At 46.0% G+C, this 19,907-nt stretch overlaps 1 protein-coding gene across 14 annotated transcripts in view; it reads right to left on the bottom strand.

The window, feature by feature from the left end:
- The window catches only part of Daam2 (dishevelled associated activator of morphogenesis 2), a 108,438-nt gene that overhangs the window by 36,608 nt on the left and 51,923 nt on the right, over window positions 1-19,907 (bottom strand). For 13 of the 14 annotated variants that reach the window (XR_385382.4, XR_003952209.1, XM_006525090.4 and 10 more), the window contains 4 exons: window positions 6,077-6,302; window positions 3,496-3,585; window positions 1,746-1,820; window positions 1,192-1,286 (listed from right to left, as the gene is read on the bottom strand). Coding sequence is in view for 12 of the 14 variants with exons in the window: in XM_006525090.4 (XP_006525153.1) it covers window positions 1,192-1,286; window positions 1,746-1,820; window positions 3,496-3,585; window positions 6,077-6,244 (428 nt within the window). In the remaining 2 variants the exon portion in view is untranslated. Of the gene's footprint in view, window positions 1-1,191; window positions 1,287-1,745; window positions 1,821-3,495; window positions 3,586-6,076; window positions 6,303-17,184; window positions 17,286-19,907 lie in introns of those variants that run through there. The other variant, XM_006525086.3, reaches the window with a different exon arrangement.

The following is a 19,907-nucleotide window of genomic DNA, read 5'->3' on the forward strand; positions in this document are numbered from 1 at the left end:
AACTCTGTTTGTTTGTCTCTTTTATGGTGTTATTTAAAATCATTACTTCCAGGAAGCATGATTTTCGCTTTTATCTGGGTCTGTGTGAGCGACATCTTTGGCAATACATTAAAGAAAAAAAATCGTAGAGACCTTAATTTAGTAGCATAATTAATGATCTGAGAAAATGACCGTGAATTGAGTTCAGAACCAGTATTTACAATTAATATGTAAATGTATCCCAGTGAATTTGATGTTGTATAAATATCAACAGAATATGCTTTCAATTTAATTTAACAATAAGTATGTTTATTTGCCCTCTATTTTCTGCTTTCCTGTATTCCACAAAATTTCTACATTGATGTCATGATTCTTGAAATCAAAATTCTGCTGAGGAGAATTAAAATAAGCTTTTGTTATCTACTATTATATATTATCTTTACCATGTGCCATGGGCACAAACTCAAGCCCATACTTAATAGAAAGAACATTATGTAAGAGCAAAATGTAGAAAATAATTGGGTAATTAGTGGTGTATACCAAATATTGTTTTGAATATCATTTATTTAATCACAAGTCTATAATATTTAAAATGCAATCAAAGATAGGTCTAATAACTCATTTGCAAGATTGCTGTGGATTTCACAGTAGGCTTTATGCAATCTTAGAAGCCACTTCAGGCACGGCACTGGGAAGAGACAAAAGCAAGGGACTCTTGTGGCTCTTGGCTGCCATTGCACTCTCCACTGTGGTCTAGGAAGGAGGAGAAGCATTCCTGTGGCCTTTGGGACACCCATTCATCCTCTTTCCTTCCTGCCTGGCTCCTACTCCAGATGGCTAGAGCACACCTGTAGACTCCATATCGCCTCCTAGTGTGTGGAGGACTTCTCAACCCATGCTCTCCTTCCTTGCTGAGCTGTCACTCCGCCCACCCTGTCTCAGAAAGTCCTTTATTATACACCACCTGCCCACAAGTCCTCTTTCCACTGCCTCAGGACCCAAGGCTTGTCCATCTCCCTTCCCGTTCACAGTCTTCCAGCAACCATCAAGAGAAATGGGAACCACCAAGCAAAGAAGAGAAGTGTAGACTCTTAGGGAATTCTACAAGATTGGCCAATCGAGCCAGCATGGATCAGGGCATTGTGCAATAATACTTCAGGATGACAGAGCCCCTGGGCAGGGGCAAGGTAGGAAGGGAGCAGCCCAGGTCACCTCATGGGTTGTGTCCGGAGGGCTGTCTTCAGGTCTTCTACAACTTGGTTCCTCTTGTCTGTCTCCTCATCTTCAGTTTCATACAGATTCTGCATCTGAGGCCCACAGGTAAAGGGGATAGAAGTCACATGGAGATGCTTGCCTTCCAGGCCTCTGGAAGCTTTTGGATCACAGGGTGTCCAAGAGAGGGCACGCTTCCCTTGGGAAGGGTAGGGGACTCAGAGGATGTTCTACTATGATAGTCAGACTCTGGGAGACCCCAGGTTCTGGTCTGTGACTTAACTTTCTGTATTTAGGAAATAGAAAGAATTACTGGCCCAGCCTAGTTCCCAAAATATGTGATGTCCAATTGGATTAATATGTGTTTATCTAGTTAAGAGAACTCTGAGGTCCAAGGTGGTGAATTGTCTAAGATGTCAAAATTACTGAAAAGTTGCTGAGCCTCAGCGAGTATGGCACTAAAGAGCGGGAACAGTGGTCTGGTGTTGGGGCATCTGTGGGCTTCCAAGACCTGTGTATGTGTATGTGGAGGCAGGAGAAGAGTAGACACTTACGGCGGCCATGGCATTGATACGATCAATGTAGTACTCAGGCCAACTGGTTGCCAGCTTGTTGGGATCCTCCTGCTCCTGCAACAAGAATGATGGTCTTAGGTGTGTCCAACCTGTGGCCCATGGGATATCAGGATAGCTACAATTGTGGCACAACACCTTAGTAGATGACAGTGCTGTACCACAATATCAAAGGGTTGGACACTCCCTAATGGATAGATCCATAGGTTAAGATGGAAGCATCATTTGAAGTCTGTAGAAGGATCAGTTTCCAACCCTGGCCACAAGGGCAATCAGTGGAAATTGCAAATCCCGCCCCCCCCCCCCCCCGTGATTCTGTCTCTTTATCAGTGAAATATTGACAATGAATACGGATTTGTATGACCACTAAGAGAGGACAGAACCTGTGCAGGGGTCATTTTCAACGAACCACATGCGCAAACTCTGAAATATTGTTCCTGCTATTGCTATTCTGCCTATACTTAATAGAATATCATTTTGTGATTGTTGAGCATCATACAAATTTGTATTTTTATGTGTACACACGTAAGTGAAGGCCTCAGCACAACCCTGGGTACTGTTCCTCGGGCACTGTCCACAAAGTCTCTTACTGGCCCAGAGTTTGTCAGCAGGTTTAGGGTAGCTACCCAGCAATCCCTAGAGTATCCCACATATCTCTGCCAACTCTGGGGTTATAAATGTGCTGGCCACTACACATGGCTTTAAAAAAAAAACTACATTCTGTGGATCAAACTCAGATCTCCATACTTCTGTGACTTACCAGTGGGCTATCTATATCTCCGTTCCATTTTCTTTAAAATTAAAAAAAAATCATTATCTGGCACAGATGTTTGAATAGAAAATGCCCCCCTTCCCCCGGGTAGATTTATGCATCTGAACACTTAGTTCCCAGTCAGGGAGGTTATGGACCTTCGAGGACATGGAGCCAGAGAAGAAATGGAGGTGTGTCAGAAAGCAGGCATAAGAAGGGAAGTGACGCTTCTCATCTTAGCATCTCACTGACCCTGACCCAGCCTGAGAATCTGGCAGGTGCCTGCTCATGGGTTTGTGGAATAGAGAATCCTAATACTCAGAGGGTAAGCCCGAGGGAATGGGGAGGCTTTTCTTATCTTTGGGTTTTTAAAATGAGTTTTACTCTGTGTGTGTGTGTGTGTGTGTGTGTGTGTGTGTGCGCGCGCGCGCGTGCGCGCAGGTATATTGTGTGAAATGCTAACATGTGAATGTATGTAGGTGTGCATGCACAATTGGAAGCCCGAGGACAACCTCACATCCCTTTCCTCAGGAGCCATTCGCCATATTTGCTTGAGATAAGGTCTCTCATCAGAATCTAGGGCTCACGAATTCAGCCAAGCTCACTATCTCAAGAAGCCCTACAGAGTTGCCCATCACCATCTCCCCAAGACTGGAATTACAAGCTTGAAGCAACACTCCTTTTTTTTAAAAGGTGGATGCTTGGATTTGAACTCAGGTCCTCAAGCTTGCATAGCAACCACTTTACTGACTAAGCCCTCTTCCCAGACCACACTCATTTTTCTTTACCATTTACTTCAGAGTCTTAGTGCACTTAATACTATTTCTTGAATGAATTTAAAAAAAGAGTGAATAAATGAAGAATTAAGCATGCACACGCACGCGCGCGCGTGCGTGTGTGTGTGTGTGTGTGTGTGTGTGTGTGTGTGTGTGTCCCTATAGGGACTGAGGTGGAGCAGGAGGGGTTAAGAGTGAGGACCACCTTCCTCTTGCTGCAGTAGATCTGCCATTTCTTCTCGGGTGGTAGTGCAAACACAGCCTCTCGGTTTTTATCTGTGAGGTCCAATTCATCCTACAAAGACAAGAAGAATCATGCCTGAATATGAAGCTCTACCAGAGATTAGAGCACCCCAAACTATCCCTTAGCCTATGATATTTCTCCCAGAGAGTATCACACACACACATACCCCATAAGGTATTTCTTGTTCTACTAGAAGCAAAGCTCCAAGCCCTTGCCCTCAACCAAGTCCAGCTTCCTCTTCCCAACGTTTTGTTGCTTCCAGTTCATACACTGTCTTTGCAAAGCCCCTTCCTGCTCCAGGCCACCCTGTTCCAGACCCTCTGCTGTGTCTGCTAACACCTTAGGTTGAGGCCTGATAATGAAAGCCCTGACCAGGCCTTTAGATCTACCTTGCCTTTCTGTCAGATCTCCCTTCCTTCTGCCTGCCTATTAATCTCTCCTCTGAATTTTCCTGGATCCTTCAAGCTGGGTTGGGGGAAGCTGGGGAGGCCAGAGGCTTAACAGTGGAAAGGGTACACCATCCTAACAGAGGCAAGGGCATTGACCTGAAGCTCTTCCACCATCAGGACACCAGAGGAGGCTGTGCAAGTCTCGGGGCTCCATCAGAGGAGCAAGCCTCAGACATTGTCCATTTTGGGGTCACTCTCTTGGTAACTTCGGTGACTCTATATGCTTGGTCATGCTAAGTGGCTTCTAAAGAGCTGTGTGTGTGTGTGTGTGTGTGTGTGTGTGTGTGTGTGTGTGCATGTGTGTGTGTGTGTGTGTGTGTTTTCACTTGTGACCAGAGCACAACTTTGGTGGTGTTCTTCAGGGGCTGTCTGTCTACCTTGGTTTGTTCCTGAGGCAAGGTCTTACCTGGGTTCACCAAATTTGCTATGTTAGAAATCTGTCTGCCTCTGCCTCCTTTGTTGGCAAGTCATCTGCCAACATTTTTCTTTTAGATGTATGCTCTGGGCTTAATCTCTTGTCCTTATTCTTCTGTGGCAAGCACTTTGGCAAAGGAACTGTCCCCACAGCCCTTGTTTAATTTCATTTTGAGACAGGTTAACTCTGCAGGCCAAGGTAGCCTGGAACTTACTATGTAGAGCAGACTTGTCTTAAACTCTAACCTTGGCCCACTCCCCAAAGCTCTCCTTTTGGAAGTTTCTTTACCATGAAGCTTGTGAGATATTTAAAGAATCATCAAAGAAATGGTTAAAAAGCCATGTGGGAAACATAATATGCTTTTCAACTCGATTGTGAGCTAATCTGGCTTATGTACATAACACTGGGGTTTGAGCATGCTAAGTAAGTGCTCTACCACTGAGCTGTAGCCCCAACGCCCACTATGAGATTTTTTAAGAAGCAAAAGCAGAACACTTATTAAGACCACAAAGTATAATATTAATCTTCATATTTTCAAGTATGATAAACAGTAAAAGTTATACATACATACATACATTCAGGAGATATAAAACTAATATCTATAATATTTCTCCATATTTTAATCAAGATAGAACTTTTAAAAGAGAGAGAGAGAGAGAGAGAGAAAGAGAGAGAGTGTGTGTGTGTGTGATGAGGATAGGTACCCATGGCCACTAGAAGAGGGGATCAGATCCCTTGGATCTGATATAACAGGCAGCTGTAAACCACTCAGCATGATGCTGGGAATCGACCTTTAGTCCACAGTCAGAGCAGCCAACCCTCTTAACCACTCTTAGCATCTCTCCAGCATTAAGGCCTGAGAGATAATATTTAAGACTTCTTCCCTAGGTCAGGACTGGTAAGTAGAAATGTAATGGGAATGATATATTTTAAAATGCTCTAGTCACTCTAAAAAAATTAAAGAGAAAAAGTAGGCAAAGTTAATTTTAACGTCACATTTTATTTGAACTAATATACCTAAAATATGACCATTTCAACATGTAATAAATATAAAACAGATTAGTAATATATTTTACATTTTCTTCCTTTTCTTTTTCTATTTAAAAAAAAAATTTTTTTTTTGAGATAGGCTCTCGTATAACTCAGACCGGTCTGGAATTCACTATGTAAATGAGGATGACCTTGAACTCCAGACCTCCTGCCTCCACTTCCCAAATGCACCACACCTCTGGCTCATCATTTCTTTCAGACTAAGTCTTCAAAAGCCCCACTCTCTCTGTTCTGATTGGGCAGCCAGCAGCTCAGCTCACCCCAGGAGGCCAGCTGCTGCCATCAGACAGTTCACACCACAGTGCTTTAAAACAATGCTCATTGGCTTGTCTAAGAGAGGAATGCTATCGAGAGTTCTCAACATCTCTTTTCATCATCTGACACTTCCTAATGGCAGCCAGGTTGGTCCAGAACCAAAGGAAACTGGAGACAGATCCTTTGTTCTGGGATCCGTTTCATGTCTGTTTCCTCTACAAGAAAGGTGCTTTGGAAAGCCCACCTCACCCCTAAAGAGAGCCTTGTGGAGTGGAGAACATAGCACGCAGGCTCCTACCCTCTGCCCGTCTCTGCTTGACTGTCCACCCATTTTTCCCACCATCGACGCCCTCCCAACCCTTTGCCCACTGACCACCAGCTCTGCAAAGCGGACATTGAGCTCCTCAGGATTCGGGATGGGACCGGAGAACTCCAGATACTGCAGTGGGTGGCTGTCCCGGAGGTCGATCTCGGGAAGGTCACTGCCTCCAAAGCAGCAAAGGAAGCCCAGGCCATGAGGACTCCTCTTGCGGAGGGCCATGGTCACTGCAGGCTGGGATGGTTGGCGGGCAGGCACCTTAGGTCCTCATTGGCACAATCTAGGTAGTGGGACAGAGAAAATGGGTGATTGTGAGAAAGAGCCAGACAGGTAAGGACAGTGGCCACTCTGGCTTCAGAACTCTTATCACAGAGGGTGTTGAGGGCCATTAGCTCAACATGAAAGGCCTGTCCTGCGTCTCACACACACCCTCTGCCTCTTCAGGCTCCTTTCACCTTGAGTTATTCAACTGTCTTCATCAGACTTGCCGGTGCTTCCTGACACACACGGACATCTCCCCATTGCCTTTCTTTGTCCCTGGAGAAGTGAAGAACATAGAGTCCAAATATGTGACCTTTAGGTGGTCAAGTCTGAAGGTTCTTATCTAATGATCTCCATTCCTGTGGTAGAAATATCTTAGGAGCTCTCTGACCCCTGGAGGATCGATATCCACCAAAGTTCATTGATCTGAATCCCTTCGGGGTCTGGGACTGATGCTTTTAAAGGCAATGGTATGCGTGTGTTGCAGGGAGAAGTCAGTGTTAAAAGAAACTCTGAGTTAATTATAGGGCACAGCTCCTGATGCATGGGCCTTCAGAGAAGCAGAAGATGGAAAAAGCCTTCCCAGCTCTCTCCTACTCTCTTATGCTAAGATGTGTTGCAAGCAGCACGATATAACAAGACAATGGCTCAACCATCCATCTGAAAGAAGGCCAGTACCCTCACCCTCAGCAAGAGGATTGCTGGAAGGTTAAACCTCAGCTCAAATGAGGCTTCCCTTTGGGATGATGTTGAACATAGGCTAGGAAAATCTGGTCAGATGTACTTTTCATACCCACCGAGAAAAGAGGCCAGCACTCTGGCCAGGAACTAGAACTGATTGGTTGGAAGAGAAAGCGTTAACTCATTGGCTTGCCACTGGGGAAGCCTCACCCAGGAATGCCAGCTGGAGGAGGAGCACTGGCCACCACCATAGTTGCCATGGCTACCCCTGGACTGCTTAAACCATCAGCACACAGACCTCTTTAGGGTAGATCCATCCTCCCTCTGGTTCCTAACACACTTCAGGTATCCTGAGTGGGTTTAACAAGGAACTAACAAGATTTACACACTCAGTTTTGTCTAGATCATCTCACCACTCCTTATATAGAGAACTTCATTTTTCTAAATAGAAATGTAGGACTTTTTGTTTGCTCCTCTGTGTGTGTGTGTGTGTGTGTGTGTGTGTGTGTGTGTGTGTGTGTGTTTATGTATGTATGTACATACATGCACATACCACAATGCACATGTAGAAGTCAGAGGACCTCCTGTCAGTTCTCCTTCAGAGGCTAGAACCCACATTGTCAGCCCTCGTGGCAATCTCCTTCACCTACTGAGCCATCTGTCTAATCTTTCTACTTAACTTGGTGGGGGTTGTTAAGATGCTCTTGAGTCTTGGTACTTAGTTGTTTCTCCTGGATTATTAACATATGAAGATGTACCCACAGCTATCACTACATCACTGTTGGAAATGCTGACAGGGACAAGCACTGAAGTCCCAATGGCATGACAGCCACCGCTGCAGATGCCAGTGGACTCTTTATCTGTCCTTGGGCTCTTGGCACTCAGCCAGCTCTATCCTCACTCCAGGGAGTATTGCATCTCCAATCCTCCTTTCTGACACAGCAATGGGAGAGGCTTTCACTCAGGCCCCGTGGAACTTAAGATACACCAACTCTGAAGCATTCCTTTGAACCAAGCTTTAGAAGATAAACAAGATAAACATGGCCCTTGTGAACCCTAGAACCTTCTAGAGAATAGCACTTTGCTCCCAGACTCCTAACGATTTAACTTTGTCAACTCTCATTTAAGTTACAACCCACTTTGACTGCTAGTCTAGAACCTTTTTTATACTGATCCCATTTTTATCTTTCTCTATAAATCTTATGATATGCCTTTTAATGGGTTCAGACAAGCCTTAAATTAAATAGTCTACAAGAGCCAAGTAACACCCTGGTTCTTTTCTTGATTAAACACTGGCTCTCACACATATTTGAGACACCTTGAAGACAGAGGCTGTATCTCCTGCCAATCTGGAACCTTCACTTCTATAGGTAATAAAATGCTTGTACTAAGTGGGTGCTCAATCCATAGGTTTAAGTCAACTTAGAAATGACCCGTGTTTGCAGAAAATGAAGACAGGGAGCCCTTTATTAAGCATCCAGGAAATACCCACTAACATTGCTCAGTACTAGCAGTTAACAAGCAATAGGGAACTTTGACAGTGAACAAGAGGAGAGTTGTAGGGGCTGGAATGGGGGAAAGGCTATCCAGGGCAATGGTGGGAAAGGCTTCAGATGAGGGAAGAGGGATGCCTGGTGATTTCCCACAGGATTTGGCAGCTGAGGACGTTTGTTACTCTCTCATTGCTGAGACAAAAATACTCAACAAAGGCAGCGTAAGGGAATTTGCAGGTCTATTCTCTTATGGTAGAAAGGACATAGAGGCAGGAGTGGGAGGTAGTTGGTCACATCACATCTGTAGTCATCATGGAGGAGGGAGAGATGAATGCTAGCACACAACTGGTTTTTTTCCCCTTCATTTTTATGCAGCCTGAGAATACAGCCTGTGGAACAGAGATAGTTCTTTCACCTCAGTTAGCCCAATGTAGATAATCCCTCACAGACAAGCCCAGAGATTTGCCTCTTTGCTAATTCTAGACAATGCCAACTTGACAGTCAATATTAACCATCAGAGTTGGTGAGACTTCTGGTGTCCTGTGGCAGGCTTTGTCAGGCTCCAAATCTGAAGGTAGATGGGGTTAAGGGTCAGCGTGGAGACTATGAAGCTGATCTCCTTTGCTTCATCAGCCTTGTGAATGCAAGGGGAGTTGGGGAGCAAGGCATCTCTGGGTTGAGTGCTAAGCCTAGAAAGCAACTTCCAGAAGCTGAAGAAAGGAGGCTAAGCTGTAGCATGACAGAACTCTAGGAGGGTCAGACTGACATCTAGGAGGACTTGTGGTCCCTTAGTCTTGCCTTCCACCCCTCACCTTCCTGCACCCTGAGTCTTCCTCAGTCTTCTCTCCTCCTCTGTTCCTACCAGACCATATCAAATTAGGGCTATGGGCCAGGTGACCCACACTGGTACAGGTTTACACGAGCTGTTTACAGCCACTACTGCTCTGGTTGGCTAGTATCTTTGCCATAGCCTTTATCATATGTGACATTTCCTCCCAGTGTGGGGAACTAGGCCTAGTGCCATTCATCTTACCTGCCAGAGCCAGGAGCAGAGGTCTGAAAGAAAGGCAAACTGGGCGTTGACTCCTGGCTGGTGGTAACCTTAAAGGTATCTCCTAGCTCAGAGCCCAGATGCCTCATCTGAGATGCTGACATACTAGTGTCTTCCCCAGGGCATCCTTTGAGGAGTAAACAAGGCCACAGATGTAAAAATGCCAGGGGTACCTGTGTGCTCAGTAGGTGAGGCCAACATGGCTGCTAGGTTTCAGTCTCAGGGTCACTCCAGATGAGACTGGCCCTTCCCAGAGGCACATTCCTTCAATGGGTCTCTGAGCATGTTTAGGCCCAGACTTACAACAAATGCCTGCCAGAATTCAGCCATCACTCAGTTTGATCTCCAGAAACCAAAACATGGGGACGGAGGAAGTGGTCTTTTCCTGTACTCTGAACTCACTAGTTAGAGAAGGAAATAAGGAGATGGGGGTGGGGTGGGGTGACAGATAGCTACTTGCCTTGATTTGATCATTATATAAAATGGACATGTACTGACACTTGGCCTGTGCTCCGCAGGTACACATAATGACCACACATTGATTAAAACCAGGGCTGGAGGCTGGGGAGATGCCTAGAATGGTGAAGGTCTTGCCATACAAGCATTAGGGGCACACTCCCTAGAATCTGTGTGAGAACTTGCCAGACAGAACTGTGTGTGTGTGATTCCAGACCTGGGACCCTGGAAAACAAGAGAATCCCTGGGATTTGCTGGTTTGCTGGCCAGCCGGTGTATCCTATTTAGTAAATTCCAGGCCAGAGAGAGACTCTATGTCCAAAGAGTTAGGAAGGTAGATGAGCAATAGCTGAGTTATCCTCTGCCTTCTCCACACATGCTTATGAGTGTGCACATGCACACTCGCGCACACACACACACACACACACACACACACACACACACACACACACACACACACAGAGGCATCCATACATCACACATGCTATACATAACTAACACAAATAGCAAATAGCACTGGGAACACAGCTCAGTGAGAGAATGCTTATCTAGTATGCAAGAGACTAGGTTCAATTCCTAACGTTGCAGGACAAATTAATCATCAATCAATCAATCAATCAATCAATCAACCAATCAAAAGTAAAAAGTAAAAGAAAGCAAAGCAGAACCCAGTGACTGGTTGTGGGCAGGGAGGAGGGAGGAGAGGTGATCAGAGCTGCATGTCATTGCAAAGCTCCTTTAAGAAGAGGAGCAGAATCGAGAAGCCACAGGGGATAGCAGGAAGCAAGAACAGAAGGAAACCCAGCAGATTTGAGGTCAGTCCAGAGGGACTGAACCCGCCTCCCTCGTGACCCACTTTTCTCTCCACAGAAGCCTCACCAGTGCTGCAGCCCCTTCCTGTGGGGACACAGCCACAAGATTAACACCTTTTGTGAGCTGTAAGCACCCTGAAAGAGACTCACCCTCACAGTGCCTCCATACTCTGAGACTGGGGCTCGGCCCAACTCTGTATCTACACTTCCAGGTCAACAGTCATGGTATTTCATAGCGTTCCTTTCTGAGACTTAGTTCCCTCCAATGTAACCGCTGCCCTTGCCTGAGCATCTCCAAGGACTCCACTACTCCAACATTCTGGCTCAATCCCTTCTGAAAGCTTTCCCAAGGGGCTCCCCTCAGCCCATTCTGAGCATCCCAACTCCCCACATTCCACCCCAAGCCAAGCAGGAAGGACTTCCTATCTCTTGATTCTGTTCCCATTTGGTCTCCTCTAACCCTCACCCCTAAGTCATGACCCTTCACCACACCACACTGCACAGCTTGCATCCCAGGACTGTAAAGCCGCCATCAGCAGTATATATTTCTTGATCTTAATTAAAGACAGAATAATGCTAATACTTCCAATTTGACCGTATGAAAGACACTGGGATAGGTCGCCATTTTATACCCATGTAGACCTTAGATCAATGGTGTCATTTTAAAGAAGTAATTAAGAGGCTAGGAAGACGAGTTAGTTGGAAAAAATGCTTGCTGTGCATGCAGAGGGACCTGAGTTCAGCTTCCCAGAACCCACATGGGAAGCCATTCGTGGCTGCCTGTATTTATAATCTCAACACTGGGGAGAGGGAGACAGGTAGCTAGATCCCTGGCACTTGCTGAGCGACAGCCCAGTCAAATTGGTAAAAACAAGCTGGGGAGCTCTCATGGAACATCACTCCAGGTTGACCTCCAGCTCCTATAAGCAGATATATACATGTGCATAGACATCTGCACACATAACTGTACCCCACGCCCCCCAAACACACACAAAAGAAACGATTAAGGAACAAACAACCATAAAACCGTGTCTCCACGAGTCAGGTCATCGCGTTATCATACAGCTAGTTGACAGCACAGGGTTAGGAAATGTTATAACCCCCTAAGCCTCAGCGTTCCTGTCTAGTACCCTAAGTCAGGATCAGCTCAAGATTTCTCAAGCATTCTATAGATTCAGAATCTCTAACTCAGCCTTGTGTGTTTCCTGTGAGTTGTTCTGGTGATGCTGAGATCCTGGGCACAGTGATCTTGGAATGAGTCAAATGGGGTCAGGGATGGGTGGGTAGGGTAGGGCAGGAAACATGGGAGGGATGACTAACACTGAGGACCCCTTTGGAAGAATGGTATGGAAACTGGCTATTATAGAAGCTATATGTGTATATACATACATATGTACATAATACATACACAGACAGAGAGACAAGAGACAGACCGAGATATTAAGTACAGTTACCCTATAAAAAGTTCATGATTCCAGTAGTAGTCCCCACATGTTAACAAGTAAAAGCCCAGAGCCTGAAGTGGTGACCTCCTCTGGAGTTGTTGGCTGGTGAGGTCCCATAGACACCATGCCCCCATCACCACCACCAAACATTACAGGATGTTGCCAATGCTCTTGGTTACCCTCTAGAACTTGACAGTAAGACCTTATTGTTGACGACACTGTACACTTGAGCCATAGAACATGGAGAAGTCCAACTGGTACTGGCCTGGAGATTCTGACCCTGAAGGTGTTCTCCAGGCTACTAGAGGAGAAGAAAGCCCTGTGAGCCATGATAACTGGCCAGGGAAGATGTTCACACTGGTCAAATACCGACACAAATACCAATTAGGCTAACAATTAGTAAAGCTTCAAGAGCTGTTAAGTTGCTTGGTCAACAATGCATAGCTGCCCAGAGACCCAGCTAGGACTCACAAGTGTGTGTTCTGAACTCCATTCACATCCAGTGGTCTTGTTGTGAAGCCAAAACTGAGCCACCTTTAGTTCGTGAGACCAGTGCTTCAGCTCTACCCCCACATGCCTGTATGGCACAACAGAATGAACACATGCTACCGGCTCACTGTCCTTGGCTTCATGTGTTCTGTTCTCAGGATTTACTGGGTCACATGGCATAGGGAACCCGGGCTTGGACTCAGAGGCCTCAGGCCAGCTCTACGCCCCCTGACTTTGTGACTAGCAGCATGAGCCTAGGCAGAGCTAGGGAGAGAACACTTTGGGAACAAATCAAGCTCTGTTTCAGAGCAAGCCTGGCCTAGTATGCACACATCGCCCCTCTCTGGACCTTTCACGGGTCTTCCCTATCACTCAATGCCCTCTTATATGCCAGCCTCAGCATCTTGGCTTCTAGAGAAGGCCATATGTGTAGCCCGGGGCCTGACTGGACACAAATCCTCTATCACAGGTAGAGTCTATCTTCTTGGAGGTGAAGTAGGGTAGAGAGGGCAGGGACCAAAAGACAGGGATGGCAGGTGATCTACTAGACGATAAATGGTGCATACAAAGTGATCCTTCACTCCCCCCTCAGCCTGTTCACACCATTTCATCTGTCAGCCAATTCATTCATTCTTTCTAACAAAGAATGTGCATGTAAAGTGTAGGTAGATGTTATATGGGTGTGGTATGTGTGGGTGGTAAATGTTCATTTAAGGTATAGATGAATGGTGTGTGTGTATGTGTAAAAGTGCATGTAGATAATATAGGTAGATATTGCATGTGGGTGGTACCTTAGATCTGTATGTGTATATGTCCTGTGAGTAAATGGGACATGTGCATATGTGTGGTTTGCATAGGTAGATAGTATATGTACATGTGTGCTACACATTTGTGGTGTATGTGTGTGCATGTATATGTATGACATATGTATGTATGCATTTGGTATGTGTCCATGTGTGATCTATTATGGTATATATGCATGTGTACTGTGTGTAGATTGTATATGTGTAGTGTATATAAGAAGTATATATGCATATGTGGAGATGGTAGATATGCATGTATGTCTAGAGAGAATATGTGTGATATGTGTAGATAGTACATGCACATGTAAGATGTGCATATGTATAGAAGGCATAAATGTATATGGTATATTCTTGAAGATTGCATATGTGTGTCATTATATAGGTTCAGATGGTTCATGTATATGTATATGTATGGTGTATAGAGGGTATATATGCATACATGAAGTAGGTCTGTAAATGTATGTGCATATTTGTTTCATTGTATATATGTACAGGTGATATGTTAAAGATAATTTATATAGACTATGGTACATGCGTGTAGATATAGATGTGAAAAGTATGCATGTAGGTGGAATATGAACATATGTGGTATATATGTTGAGGCGACATGTGGGACAATATTGTCCCTGGTTACTGAGGAAGGGTCAAGGGGGCTATAACCCCAAATACCTCAAACACAAGGACAGCAGGAGTTGGCTCCCTCCCACTTGCCAGTCTTGTGCCATAAGCAAGCTCCCCCACCATCAACCCTGGTAAGAATATCCTACCCTGACAGTTATCAGGGTTCACTCCTTGTTTGATCTTATAAGGTTTCCCCTACCCCCACCCTCAGCCCCTGAGTATGTAGATGAAACACCTTCCGACACCCCTTTCCTGGCAAATGGTGCACGGCCACACATACCTTGTCCTAGAGACCCTGGCCACCTCTCCAGGGGCATAAATACCCCTTCTCCCACCCCCAGTAAATGAACCAGTTCTCTGAAACTGTTCCCAGGTGTGTTCATTGCAGAACAAGACCCTGCACTGTGCCCAGGCGTGCCTGGATAAGCTTCCCTCCCTACAATCCAGCTAGGTGCCCAACTAGCCTGTCTACCCCAATGGGGAAGTGAACATGGGCAGCAGTGATATGTTTGTATGTGCTTGGTGTGTAAATGACATACATGTATATGCTGTCTATGTAAAGATGACATATGTGTGTTTGCAGAGTGTTGATGTTATATGTTCATGGGTGGAGCATGTGTGTAGAAGATAAATGTGCATGTGTGATGTACATGTTTAGGTGGTACATGTATATGGTATGTGTATATAGATGGTATATGTGCATGTGAGGTGTGTGTAGGTATCATCTGTATAAGTAGGATTTGTACGTTTGTGTAAGGAGTGTATATGTATGATGTAAGTCTGTATATAAGCTGTATATATACTGAGCTTCATATATATGTTTGTGTGAGTGTTTAAGGGTATATGTAACTTGTACATATGGTGCATTAGCAGAAGTGATACTTGTCAATGCTTGAAGTGCCATATCTGAGCTATGGTATATATGCATGGGTACTGTTTGTGTGGTATATTTGGGGTAGGTTGTATGCATAAATTGCTATATGTGTTACTCTTCAAGAAGCACACCATGGATGCTTGGAAAGACAAATCAGCTCGCAATAACATGAACAGAGAAGTTGTTCACATCCCCAAAAAGCCGCGCCATGCCAGCTTCTCACCAACCCACCCTCAGCCCGGAAAGGGATATCCAGGCACCGTATTGAGGAACTGTGATTTGGAGAGTCTTTACTTCAGTTTCCCACGAGCCACACGATGTCCTATGAGCAGAGACCACTGAGTGGGTGCAGGTATGGCAGTGGGCTGGAACCTGAGTTCAGTCACCTGCTGCCTCGCCCAGCAACTGAGGGACATCAGGATGCCTGACTGATTGTAACTAGCAGCAATGGCCGGAGGAGGAGGGCTCATTCCTATCACACGATATCTGATCCTATGTGTGTGTGTGTGTGTGTGTGTGTGTGTGCGTGTGCATGTGCGTGTGCGTGTGCGTGTGCGTGTGCGTGTGTGTGTGTGTGTGTGTGTGTGTGTGTGTGTTGAATCTGTGTGAGTGGGGTGTGTGTATGTGGGGTGTGTATCTGTGTGAGTGGAGTGTGTGAGTGGTGTAGCTTATGTGTGTGGTGTATGTGTGTGAGTAGTCTGTGTATATGCTGTATATAGATATGTTGTATCTGTGTGAGTGGGGTATGTGTGGGGTGTATCTTTGTGAGTGGGGTGTGTATGGTGTGTGTGAGTGAGTGGTATTTGTGAGTGCGTGTATGTGCATGTCGTGTGCCTAACAACGGTAACTGGACTTTCTGCCTGTGTGTTACACCGGGGTGGCCCTGCCTTTGCCATGGAAAATCATCTGGTAAGTTCTAGCTGCTCCCGAGAATCTGAGATGGAAGACATAAGTCGGTGTCAATCAAGCACCCAAACAACTCCAGTGTTTCACACCTCAAACGAAAAGAAACAAACCCAAACCCAACACATCTCCAGGAAGGACACTCAGTACACTAAGAGCTGGGGGACTCATGTGCCTTATCTTTTCTCCCTGTCCCTGTCCCTCTCCTTCTCCCTCCCCTACCCTCACCCCCCCTCACTTCTTTTTTTTTTTTCTGAGATTTGATCATTGAACCTAGAGTCTTGAGCACACTAAGTACCCACCTCACCCCACCCCACCCCCACTCCTCGTCATCCCAACTTCTTTTTGTCTTATTTTCAACTTTTATTTTGAGTCAAGCTTCCATCGCTCAGGCTGGCCTTGCACTCGCTCTGTATGTAGCTCAGGCAAGCCTTGAACTCCTGACTCGGCCCCTCAAGTAGCTGGCAGTAGAAGCCTGTGCCACCAAGCCTGGAAATTCACTTCCTACTTAGGGCTGGTGCATTTAATTATCCCGACATCCTGCTCGCAAGGTGTTATGATTTGATGCCCGTTTTTTATTTTTTAGATATTATGGACTAAACCCAGGGCTTTGAGAATGCTAAGCACTTTTCTACCCCTGAGCTACATCTACAGTACTAAGAAATCTTTCAAGTTTGAAAACAGGGCCTCAATAAGTTACTCAGAATACCCTTAAACTGACTGTGCAGCTCAGATAGAACCCAAATGTGTGATCCTTCCACCTCAGCCTCTGTAGCAGTTGGATTACAGGCCTGTGCCACCAGGCTGGGCCACGCTTCTTTTTATATACAAGGAAATTAAGGCTCAACAAGCCCAGTAGCTTGCCCAAGTAAAGTGGATAAAGGCATGAAAACCTCCATTTCACTAATTCCAAAACTCAGAAACAGCCTATCCACCGCGCAGAGATCGCAGGATATGAAGGACCGCAAGGGTGTAAACAGAAGGCGTCCACACAGCTGTGGCACTATCTAAGGTACGCATGGCAGTCCGGAATCTTCACTCATCTCGCCATCCCAGTTCTCAGAATAGAACCCATCCTCTGCAGAGAGCAGCCTGGCTCAGAGCCCCAGCTGTAGGCAGCCATCCGGCCGCATCATCTCACCACACACCACCCGAGAGCGGTCCTAGTGATCTGGTCCTCGTGGGACGCCGTTGGGATGCCAGCTGGATACTCTGCCACTGTCCTGAAACTTTTAATATGTTTTAAATAAGAAACCCTGCATTTTCTTCTTACCCCGAGTCCTGAAAACCATGAAGCTGGTCCTTCCCGTCTCTACAGTGGCCAACTCTGACAGGATTTCGAAGGAAGTGCAGCCTGGGCTAGCCACTCCCTGTGTGTTTCCAAATCTGTTACCCACAGTCCCTGGATGGGCAGGACTGGAGACAGATATATTGCTTTAATCTGGGTGGCTTCCTGCCCCGATGGCCTTGATCCACACTGCTCAAGAACTGGCCCCCATCCCTCCGATCTTTCTCCTCCCTCTCCGGCCTCCCTCCTCCACGCCAAGCTGCCATGCTTCCTATCATGGCGACCCACTTACTCCTAGAAGACGTGGAGGGCTGCGGTGAATCTCCCCTCTCCCCAGAGGCAAGAACTTGATAAGAGCTAATGAATTGCTGTATTCAATAGAGTCCTGACTCTGTCCGTGATAAGATGTGGTATTAAAGTAGCGATACATTAAGCCTGCACAAAGACTCTATGTCCTTCATCATTCCAGAATTGGATAAGTAATAAAAGCATGAGATTAGCTGAGCTTTGAAATAAAGTCAAGAACTACGCTGCTCCATCTCCTGCGGATCTCGGCGTTCACCCATCCCTCGTCCCCCAGTATCCGCCTCCACCTCTTCTCTCCATCTAGCTTTTCTCTGTCTATCCCCACTTTTGCAAAGCAGTGGCCTTTCTGGCCACTCTAATACATGCTCACTCTTCCCCCCAAACCTCATGAAACCCCAGTTCATAGGGAACCATAGTATTTGAGTTATTTTGCATATGCTTATATTTTTATAACAATGAACTTGGCTGCATCCAGATTCTGGTCCCTCTGGGACCCTGCCACGTCCTGGGAGCCTCTCTACATGGATTAATTTGAACGGCCAGGTATACAAAGAAATGAGGGGAATTCACTGCTAAGAAATTAATCCTAGTGCATACCTAAGGAACCCAGGTCCTTTCCTCTCCAGCATCCACTAAAAGGTGTGCAGATCTTGGCCAAATGCTCTCAAGAGGGGTCACAGTGGAATTCCCAGGTAAACTCAGGGCATTTTGATTTCTGAATCTCTCATTTCTGGTTTTTCGTTTTCATTTTATTTTATTTTATTTATTTACTTCAAAGCTTTCTTTATTTTTATTTTATATGGATGAATGTTTTGCCATCATGTATATATGTACAGCATATGCATGCAGTGCCCATAGAGTCCAGAAGAGGGCATCAGATACCCCGGAGCTGGAGGTACAGAAGGTTGCATCAGTGCTGAGAATTGAGACCCCTGGTTCCTCTGCAAGAGCAGCCAGTGCTCTTAACCACCGAACCGTCTGTCTAACCCATTTGGTTTTGGTTTTTGAGACAAGGATTCACTATGTCATCCAGACTGTTCTAGAGCACACAATGTATGTAGCTCTCCCCAGGCTGGCCCTAAACTGGTGGTGACCTTCCTGCTTCAGCATGATGTACAAGGATGAGAGGTACCGCCTACTGCTCTTGTTCACGCCCCTTCCGAACGCTGCACGCTGCACACAGATACTGTAAGAGATAGTTTTCTCCAAGTGTTCCAAGGAGCAGGCTATAGAAGCTGAGGTTTCTTCTAGAACCCAGCCCCCACCCAAGTTCTCCTCGCCCTGCCTGAGCACCTCACTTCTAGCCCGTTTTCTTTTCATACCTGACATTCATTCCTGCATTCTCTGCTCCTTTCTCTTCACAGAAAGGTCTCCCTTTCTCAGTGCTGGGTGATTTGGGATGCTGACTCCCCCATCCTGTAAACCTCCAAACAGTGTGCCACCTTCTTGCATACTGTCACTCCCCATGTTACTCCAACCCTTTTTTTATGGTCTGTTCCATCTTCTCAGTGACCCACTTGCCTGAAATTCTCCCTAGTCTCTGGAGTTGCTTCTGTTCCCAAGACCCAGTGCCTCTCCTGCGGCCAACCCTGCTCAAAGACTGCCCACCCAGAGTCCGTTCCCACAGCCAGAGTTCAGAGCTTGCACGGCTGCTTTTCTCCTCTCTAAAACACCCCTTCCAGCTTTTTATCATAGACAATTCTAGTGATCCCTGGAGAACCCTCCTTTCCCTGACCCCCCACCTCCATAGATTTCCACTCAGATACAATCCAGGAACATGTGTGGACCTCTTTATAAACTGACTCTGCCTCCCGATTCTCTCTGGGGATGGCCTAGCAGAAGTGCTGCAAGCTGCCAGTCGCACAGTGCATCAGGCCCATCCTAGGTGTTATTTCTTCCTCATACAAAGAAACTGGTTTTTCTCAGACAGGGATCTCATAGGCCAAGCAGTCCTCAAAATTTCTGTGTAGCCAAGGATGAGCTTAAAACTTCTGATCCTATTGCCTCTGCCTCCAGGCTCTGAGATTACTGGCATGTGTTCTTCTATCCAGTTTTAGGGCATGCTGTGAACTGAACCCAGGGTCTCATGTAGGCTGGGCAATCACTCTAGCAACTGACTTGCCCTCAGAGTTCTTCTTTACAGGGAGCTCAAGAAACTCTTCCACTTCGGTCTTAGCACCCAAGTCTTAAGTCTGAGGGGGAGTGAAATCAAACCACTGGGTCAAGGTTCACAGAACATAATTCCCTAAACTGGGTCTACAAACAGATTTTGACCAGGTGGCCACAGCTCCTATACATCTCCCCAACACACACATACACACACACACACACACACACACACACACACACACACACACACCCCATATATATATATATATACATCCATGCACACACAGACATAC

The sequence above is a fragment of the Mus musculus genome, chromosome 17 (assembly GCF_000001635.26).
Source record: "Mus musculus strain C57BL/6J chromosome 17, GRCm38.p6 C57BL/6J".
Classification (NCBI taxonomy): domain Eukaryota; kingdom Metazoa; phylum Chordata; class Mammalia; order Rodentia; family Muridae; genus Mus; species Mus musculus.